The sequence below is a fragment of the Scylla paramamosain genome, unplaced genomic scaffold (genome assembly GCF_035594125.1).
Source record: "Scylla paramamosain isolate STU-SP2022 unplaced genomic scaffold, ASM3559412v1 Contig72, whole genome shotgun sequence".
In the NCBI taxonomy this organism is placed as follows: domain Eukaryota; kingdom Metazoa; phylum Arthropoda; class Malacostraca; order Decapoda; family Portunidae; genus Scylla; species Scylla paramamosain.
Window position 1 is genome coordinate 147,501 of NW_026973737.1, and position 10,000 is coordinate 157,500.

The 10,000-nt window shown below is 40.1% G+C and overlaps 1 protein-coding gene across 18 annotated transcripts in view; it reads right to left on the reverse strand.

Moving 5' to 3' along the window:
* Positions 1–859: 859 nt before the first annotated feature.
* LOC135098658 (uncharacterized) overlaps positions 860–10,000 on the reverse strand; it is an 18,502-nt gene continuing 9,361 nt past the window's right edge. For 3 of the 18 annotated variants that reach the window (XM_064001027.1, XM_064001024.1, XM_064001026.1), the window contains 9 exons: positions 9,941–10,000; positions 8,853–9,073; positions 8,317–8,497; positions 7,659–7,793; positions 6,516–6,711; positions 5,952–6,051; positions 5,387–5,582; positions 4,853–5,026; positions 860–2,453 (listed from right to left, as the gene is read on the reverse strand). The exon at positions 9,941–10,000 is cut by the window's right edge and continues 80 nt beyond it. In XM_064001027.1, coding sequence (XP_063857097.1) covers positions 6,665–6,711; positions 7,659–7,793; positions 8,317–8,497; positions 8,853–9,073; positions 9,941–9,980 — 624 coding nt within the window. In that variant the 5' untranslated portion in view covers positions 9,981–10,000 and the 3' untranslated portion in view covers positions 860–2,453; positions 4,853–5,026; positions 5,387–5,582; positions 5,952–6,051; positions 6,516–6,664. Of the gene's footprint in view, positions 2,454–4,852; positions 5,027–5,386; positions 5,583–5,951; positions 6,052–6,515; positions 6,712–7,581; positions 7,794–8,316; positions 8,498–8,852; positions 9,074–9,940 lie in introns of all 18 variants that reach the window. The other 15 variants (XM_064001025.1, XM_064001035.1, XM_064001034.1 and 12 more) reach the window with 15 other exon arrangements.

Genomic DNA, 10,000 nt, shown 5'->3' on the forward strand with positions numbered 1-10,000 from the left:
TGGAATTAAGTTCCAGTTCATGTATTCCGATATTAACATACATAGTAAATTATATATTGTGGCAATACAGATTCGGTATATGTAGGCATTATCCGTTTTTATCATCAAACATCTGTAATTGCGTGTATATATATATATATATATATATATATATATATATATATATATATATATATATATATATATATATATATATATATATATATATATATAACACCTGCCAAATAAAATAAATAAATAAAATAAAATAAATAAAGAAATAATAAAAAAAACGCGAGAAAACCTTTAGATTATCACAACGCGAAAATTAACACACGCTAAATTGGATGCGTCATTAATTAATAGTCATTGGGACTGTTACCCCCCCAATAGTTCATAGCCCCTCCCCTATTCATTGCCACCCCCCCCCAACCTTCCCTGCCTTGAGGAACACCTTCACTTATGGCATACTATTGATGTGCTTTTTTTGACCAGATTTGAGCCATTTTAACCTCGAATTACATATACATACATACATATTGTCTCCTTGCAATAATTATAATGGTCTTCCTGGCTTAATTTTTGTTTATTAATTATTCCTTATGTGTTTATTAATTATCATTTGTCTAATTCCTTATGTTTTACTTAGCCTCGGTATTTAAGGATTTTTATTTTTTATTTTTTCACTTTCTGACTGTGGCCCTTGCAATGAACGGCTTAATAATTTATTTCTCGTGGTTTAGTGGAATTTTTAGCACTTTAATGATTAGAGTTCCTCACCAGTCATTTTATTCGTGAGAGAGAGAGAGAGAGAGAGAGAGAGAGAGAGAGAGAGAGAGAGAGTTTGAGTCTACATGAATGATAAAAAAAAGATAATAATCAGTTACAATATTTTATTTATATACAAGAAAAATGCATGATAATAATAATAATAATAATAATAATAATAATAATAATAATATTTAAATACAAGGAGGAAAATGTGTAATAATAATAATAATAATAATAATAATAATAATAATAATAATAATAATATTTAAATACAAGGAGGAAAATGTGTAATAATAATAATAATAATAATAATAATAATAATAATAATAATAACAACAATAACAACAATAACTGCTTTTATCATACTGACACAGATAAATAGTTTTATAAATAGTTTATTGACCATAAACATTATTATAACCAACAAATTAAATAGAAGAGGTAAACATTTCCAAACGTAGTGAGTGACACACAGAAGACTGGTGACAAAAGGTAACCTAGCCCATTAAATGATTGGCTGTCTCAGGCTTCCACATCATCAGTGGAGCACCGCTTCTGACCACTCAGGGATGGACAAGCGGAGACAAGAATGGAAACAAATCAGGAATTATATCAATCCATAGCTTTATCATAGTTCTAAGTCATAAATAAATAAATAAATGAGTCAATGTCTTCAGCAATAATTACAAGATAAGCTTTAATAATAAAAAGTATGTATAAATGGATGAAATGTGGTCAGCTTGAGCAATGCCGGCTTCTTGTTATCCTGAACCAAATATTTGTTATGCAAATATTTCTGGTACCACTTTCCACACATGTTGCTCTATAAAAAAAATTAATGTATAATTTTGAGTGGTTTTGGTTGTGCTGTGTTAAGAAAAGTTAGTGTTTGACATCAAGTTTTTTTGGGCAAGACTATTTGCATTAAGGAAGCCCCACATTGCTATTTTTAAAAGTAATAAATAATGTTTTAAAAATAAATGTTGCCACATGAAATTTCTATATTTTCTTGCAGTGTACTAAAGACAGCATTGTAAAGCTCAGAATATCTTGAGGCAACTGTATTAAAAGAACAAAACCCATGACCATAGTGTAATTCATAATTGCTAGTGAAGGCATATGAAGACACACCATTTACAAACTGTAATGCTTTTGACAAATGAAACTTTGCCAGAACAGACTGCCATAGAGGAGAGAATACAGGTGAAATTGACAAACCACACATCTGTGAACTCAAGCTTCATTCATTAAAGTAATCTGAGGGGAAATTCCAGATTCTTCTGTAGTAATGATATATACACACACTTCATAACAGTTACACACTTTTGACAACATGTAAAAGTGTTTTGTGGCAAAGTTAATGAAGGGTTTTAAAGCAAACTTCACAACTGTTCTTAATTTCATAACTGAGAAGACTAAGTAATAATATTTACAATACTCTGACAGTTAATTCAGACACACCACACTCATATCACCATTAATACTCATGCTTGAGCTTGTAAGATCTTCCATATTTCACAGAGGCAGATGGTGACTTGAAAGCAATAGAAGCCATATCAAACACATATCAAAGGCAGTGGCATTCATGTGATGGTCCAGGTCCAGATTCCATACAAGTTGAGCTGTGCTGGATGGGCATCTGCTCGTCATGTCCCAGAGGTGTTCATCGCCCACATAGCAAGACTGCACATCAACAAGGTAATCTGAAAGTAAAAGTTGAAATTTACTACATATACTGTGGGATTGTGACTGTCAGTAGAAAATTAAAATGTGATTGGAGAAGGATAAAAGTTTTTCATTTGTTTCAGGCAAGGGTTAGGAAATAGTGAGTCTGTCTGTAGAGAGAGAGAGAGAGAGAGAGAGAGAGAGAGAGAGAGAGAGAGAGAGAGAGAGAGAGAGAGAGAGAGAGAGAGAGAGAGAGAGAGAGAGAGAGAGAGAGAGAGAGAGAGAGAGAGAGAGAGAGAGAGAGAGAGAGAGAGAGAGAGAGAGAGAGAGAGAGAGAGAGAGAGAGAGTGTGTGTGTGTGTGTGTGTGTGTGGTTTTTAAGTATGCTATAGAGGACACACTTATTCATTGACTACAGCCCACAAACTTGCAATGTCCCCATAGCATAGTTACAGACAACATCCTCTCATATATAAGTCTGTGTCAATCTTTCTGTGATGTACTCCAGCCCAGAGACCCACAGCAGCATTAAGAGTGGAGAGAGAGAGAGAGAGAAGAGAAGACACACAGAATGGATGAATAGAGATGCTGTGGTTTGTTTTTCTAGACTTATTTTTTGCGTAGATTACGAATATAACATCCCTTTCTTTCTGTGACCCTCCAGTTCTTCGTAAATAGCAGTGCCCGCAATGCCTATCTGAACTATTAAAATTGAGAAGGAAGCAGCAATAAATCGGAATCTCTTGAAATCCATGACTCTCAATTGACGTGCTGATGTTTCGATAGACTTGACAGTACATGCAGGATAGTGAATTGTTATTAGTTATTCAGATAATGACATGAATATAATTAGTTAAATATTAGCCAAGAGTGCCATACCATCAGGAGACACAGACAAAACTATATCATTACATGTTTACGTTAAAGGAAATAAACTATCAGTGAAAATCAACCCTTTATTGTTCATTTTATGACAGAGGGCTACACGGGACCTGCGACTCTCAACACCAATCAACACCTGACAAACTGCGACAATTTCCACACTAAAAAATAAAACGATCTCCATTTTTTTGTCAACAGCACTAACCACTCCCGAACACAAAAGATGAACGTAAAAATTAATCCCCCTTTAAAAACAATAAAAATAATGATAATAGTAAATAAATTAATAAACAAAATAATTAAATATGATAAACTGCCCTAAACTATCTGTTCCTTTATATGCACTCCCACACCACGAGACCCAGACAGCACCACCACGCACTCCTACACCCATCCAGGGACTGAGACACCCTGCACACATCACGTCTACCTCTCTACACCCCAAAACACATCCAAAACACCCCAAAACACATCCAAAACACCCCAAAACACATCCACACCCACTTAAACACCCAGAAACAGTCTTATCCACCCACAGCACACCCGTAGCCACCCAAAACACACCCAAACTCCTTAAAAATACCAAAAAAAACACGTAAAACACCTCAAAACACACCCAAACTCATCAAAACAGACAAAAACACCCCAAAACACCCCAAAACATCCCAAAACACATCCAAAACTGACCAAAACACCCCAAAACACACCCAAACACACCCAAAAATGACCAAAACACATGAAGAATGCCACAAATGAATATAAATATTTAAATATATACACATGACACAGGGTGGGAAGGGAGTATTGAGGAGTAGGGGAAAGGAAGGGTGCAACAAGAAGCAGGGAGAGACAGGGTGTAGTAAGATGAGACAAACAGCCGGACAGGGAAATTAGACAGGGTTTATTGAGATGGACAAATAGGGATAGTTTAATGAGATGCAAGGGTGATACAGGGTGTATTAAGGTCCAGGGGCAGACAGGAAGGGTGTACTAAAGTGTATGAAGACAGGAAGGGTGTATTGAAGTGTGGGACAGACAGACAGACAGACAGACAGACAGACAGACAGACAGACAGACAGAGAGGGAGAGATTAAAAGAGAAAATTTGAGATAGACAAAGGATATGAGAGAAAGAGAAAGAGAGAGAGAGAGAGAGAGAGAGAGAGAGAGAGAGAGAGAGAGAGAGAGAGAGAGAGAGAGAGACTAATCATCTCAATCATTCAATAAATTCCTAATATATGTATAGATTTGTGTATACTAGCCTAACCAAATGTGTGTATTGATTTCCAAGCATATACCAGCATCTCTTATGAGTTTATATGTTTATATCAGACTTAGCAAAGATTTGGACGTGTCTCTAAATATATACTAGTGTTTGTATACAAGTTTGTGTGCATACTAGACTTATTAAGAGTTTATGTGTGTTTCTAAGAGTATACAAACCATAGCAAGTGTTTATATATGTCTCTATGTGTAAACCAGTGTTTGTGTGTGTATACCAGCATTACATAGTGTTTGTAATGGTTTAAGTGTACACTAGTCCTTTTTAATTGTTACCTTCTCACTATCTCAGCCCTCCAGATACACCTGAGGCACACAGCGTCACCCCAGTACAGCCCCAAGTTGGTCTGGCTAGCCCCAATGAGGATGAAAGCAGGAAACATCATTATCACCTGCTGTGGTTGATGATGGTGGCTTCTACACACACACACACACCTCAGACAGCAATTCCTGGAACAAGAGAGGACAGAACAGCATGCCAGCCACAGCAAGAGCTAGTGCGTGAACAGCCACGGCCACCAACCGGCCACCAACCGGAATAGCGCAGCCCCCACAGTCGACCCAGCGGTGAAGACTGTGCTCAATATTATCTATCAAGACTCTCTCTCTCTCTCTCTCTCTCTCTCTCTCTCTCTCTCTCTCTCTCTCTCTATCAAGACTCTCTATCAAGACTCTCTCTCTCTCTCTCTTTTAGTGAAATGATTTTTACTTTAAGCTTCTTGTAATCGCAAAATTCTGTCAATAAACTATAATAATAATCTCTCTCTCTCTCTCTCTCTCTCTCTCTCTCTCTCTCTCTCTCTCTCTCACCATTGGTCGGTGGACTGTACAGCAGACACCCAGTCGTCATGGTGGAGGGATTTTCTCCAAGTACTGTACCTCCACCACTCCTTCCAGGCTCCTCCCACTTTCTTCCAGTCACTCCATAAGCTTGATAATCAGCAGCTGTCCCTCTATACTCGTACCACAAGCTTCACTCTGGGCAGCTCTCTGGAGGCCTCCGAACCTGTGGGTGTGAGGTTAGATTAGGATAAGTTAGGTTAGGCTAGGTTACGTTAGGTTAGGTTGGTTAGGTTAGGCCTGTGAATGGTGTGTGGAGGAGGACAGGACAAGGAGACCAGTGGGAAGGCTGTGGAAGGCCTGTGGATGCTGTGTGGAGGAGGACAGGACAAGGAGACCAGTGGGAAGGCTGTGGAAGGCCTGTGGATGCTGTGTGGAGGAGGACAGGACAAGGAGACCAGTGGGAAGGCTGTGGAAGGCCTGTGGATGCTGTGTGGAGGAGGACAGGACAAGGAGACCAGTGGGAAGGCTGTGGAAGGCCTGTGGATTTCAAGATAATGCTACACCACACACCAACACCAGAACAATGCCTCACCTATCCACCTGCAGCCACATCACAGTCTCCCCCTTGTAGGTGATGGCAGGAGTGGTGGTGCTTGTGGTGGTGGTGGTGCGAGGAGGCAAGGCACCCATGGCTGGAAAAGAAGGGGTGAGTGCATTGAGGCTGCAGGACGCGGTATACAGGTGTGTGGGAGGTGAGAGGGTGGGAGAGAGGGAGTGGGCACGTGGGAGAGAGTAAGCGTGTTCTATGGCAAATTATATATAGGATTTCAAGGGTGTTTTTGTGTATGATAGGGAAAATATTCATACACACATACACACATACATTTTCATCTCCCAAGCACCTCTCCTCTCCTCCTCTTCCCTCTTCCCCTGTCTCGTGCAATAGGTAAACACACACACACACACACACACACACATAGAGAGATAGATATTAGCCCAGCATGATTTAAACAATATAACTAACACACACACACACACACACACACACACACACACACACACACACACAAACACATTGATAGAGGGATAGATATTAGCCCAGCATGATTTAAACAACTAATATAACTATCAAAAACACACACACACACACACACACTTCTCCACAAATCTGAAGGCACTGTGGTTTCCAAGCCCTCAAAGTGAATGAGAGTGTTGAGGGAATAATATTGCACCACTGCCTGCATGAACTTGTCACTAAAGCTGTCATGCGTCTCACACACCTCCTGTCACCGCTCATGCTGGCTGTCAACGCAGAACGCACCCTCCACCACTCATTGTTTGGGGTGACGGTTCTGTGGGAATGGAAGATAATTAGATTTTCTCTCATATCAAGTTGAATTGGTTTAGCTCTCTCTCTCTCTCTCTCTCTCTCTCTCTCACGACTGATTCCAAAGGCCACAAAGATGATTAGCAGAGGTTTTCATGAGTGTTTCTCCTGACAGTAATGTAGGAATGTTGTTAATTTGTCACTAAAACAATAAAAACATCCTTAAAAACCTGTGCTACTTTGAATAGAGCCTTTTAAAAGTGTGTTTCTCCCATCAGTCGAGAAATGTAGTTATTTATTTGCATTTTATATAACACACACACACACACACACACACACACACACACACACACACACACACACACACACATAGGTGGTCTGGCAGGAAAGTGCTATGAGAAATATACAAACGCATAGCAAGGCAAGGCACACAGCTTTCACACTCACCTCACACTCACAACACTCTTTCAACACCTTAACCTTTGTTGGGGAAGAGAAACACTACTGTCTTAACCTTACAAATACACTTATTATACCTTATCTCTTACATGTACCAAGACAAGGCACACAACTTTCACCGTTACTCTCACCCACAACAATCTTTCAATGTGTTAACCCTTGTTGGGGAAGAGAACCACTAAAATATTATCTCCTACAAATATATTTAAACACTCACTCAGCACACAACACGTCAGCCCTTTATGGAGACAAGAAGCACTCCTACCCAACCTTACAAAACCACTAATTAAAATCTTATCTCCTACATATACCAAAACACACAATTTTCACCCTCATTCACTCAACACACAACACGTCAGCCCTTGATGAAGACGAACAGCACTCCTACCTAATCTTACAAAACCACTAATTAAAATCTTATCTCTACTTCACTTACCCATCCATACACCAACCTTGTAACTCCACACAAGACAAGACACCACAGTCATCCACATCTATCTATGCCACACTGACTCCTGAAGCTGGTGGAGCACAGGGTGGACCAAAGGGCATCAGCTCCACACTCTGGGATGCCTGTGGGGGACTTCATTCGAGACAAGCGAGTACCTCTTCCGCATTCAGGGTCCCCTCCACCCTCTCGCACAGTACCTGAGGACATGAGGGGGTGGTGAGAGGCTAAGAGGGTGTGAGGGAGGAGGGAAGAGATGAAATGTGGTGAAAAACAGAGAACACAGATGAAAAGGAAAATTGAAGTAGAGAAGAGGGAAAGGAAGAAAAGAGAAGAGATGAAAAGAAGGAAAAAAGAGAGAAAACAGAATTATAAACACAATTTTTGACATCATATCTAAAAATCTCTCTCTCTCTTTAGTGCTCCTTCAAAAATTCTCTCTTTAGTGCTCCTTCAAAAATTCTCTCTCTCTCTTTAGCTCCTTCAAAAATTCTCTCTCTCTCTGTTTAGCTCCTTCAAAAATTCTCTCTCTCTCTCTCTAGCTCCTTCAAAAATTCTCTCTCTCTTTAGCTCCTTCAAAAATTCTCTCTCTCTCTTTAGCTCCTTCAAAAATTCTCTCTCTCTCTTTAGCTCCTTCAAAAGTCTCTCTCTCTCTCTCTCTTTACATCATTCCTTCAAAAAAATACACTTGGTAAGAGGCTTTAACAAATATTCATGTATCACCTGCTGTCAAGGTACTGCTCACCACAGCCAATGAACACCAGTACAGAACACACAGCACCAGCAAGTCACACACCTCCAGGGACACCCCACTGATGACATCCAGGGGGTCTATCACACTGCCCCAGGACTTGGACGTCTTGTGGCCGCCACCATCACCCAGGAGGCCATGCAGCAGCACAGTCTGGGGAGGGAGGGTCATATAACACAGGTGATATAACACAGGCAATACTGGTAACAATTAATATCACGTTACATAAGAGGAAGGAAAGGTAACACACAGGTAGTCAATTCTTTCAATCTATCGCCATCTATAAACATTATTAGCCTTCTGAAATCTGCATCTTTTTATCAAACGATTAGTAATGCTAGAGTTTACAGTATTAACAGATATTTTAGTTATATACCAATGAATATATGGACTAATTACACGCCTACAATTAGTTACCGGAGTTTGTGATAATACATAAGACAAAGGAACAAAAACAAGATTAATAAGAGAGGACAGAACCAGGAGACCAAGACCCAGACGACCTCACCTCAAAGGAAAGCCTCCCCGTCAAGTCGAGTCCCGGCATGACCACCTGAGCCACCCACAAGAGGATGCCGTGACCCGTCTTCAAGGTCGTTGCGTAGAAGCGAGCATGGTCTCTCCCCTCCCCTGACCTGGCCAGCCCAGCGAGGCAAAGGGAGGGACCAGAGGAGTAACAGGTGTCCAGATCTTCCTCCTGCTGGGTGGACATGGAGGTCAAGGGTGTGCCTGGGGAGGAGCACAGGGTGAAGACGGAAAGTTGCGATTATTAATGTAGCCGTCAAGACTTTCATTCATCTATTGCTACATGAAGTTTATTTTTTTAATGAGGGTTTGCGCACACACACACACACACACACACACACACACACACACACACACACACACACACACACACTTTCTCTTTATCATCCTCTTCCTCCTCTTCTTTTCTTCTTCTACCTCCTCCTCCTCCTTCTCCTTATATTCAGGTCAAGTCAGGTCATCCAATTAGAATAAAATCAGACAGACAGACAGACAGAAACAAACAAACACACACACACACACACACACACACACACACACACACACACACACACACACACACACACTTGAATGATATAAAATAATGCAGTTTTCCCTCACAGAAATGGTATTACTGCATCTCATAAACCACCAGTACTGCTACAGTTTATCATTAGCAAGACTTGACAAATACTATCATAGCTCAAGAACCAAAATGAATATTATACACCTTTCACATATCTAAGGCCTATGCTCTGAAACATCTCAGCACCACTATTTCAAAAGGACTCTAGATGAAGCTACACAGGTTTTTAAGAATGTTTTTTAAAGTTTTAGTGACAGATTAACAACATTTGTATATTATTAACAGGAGAAACACTCTTGAGAACCCAGCTAGGTATCTCTGTGGCCTTGAAAAATACTCCTGATGAAATAATACGGGTTTTCAAGAATGTTTTAATGGTTCTAGTGATGGATTAACAACATTTCTACATTATTAATCTTGAGAACCCAGTGTTTTGGTGAAATTTCTTGTTTGTGCGCGCGTGTGTGTGTGTGTGTGTTAGAGTTTACGAGGACAGGTATGCTTACGGATGTACAGACAGACACACAGGCCAGTCTCTCGCTGCATCCATGTCCCAGCTGTCCCAG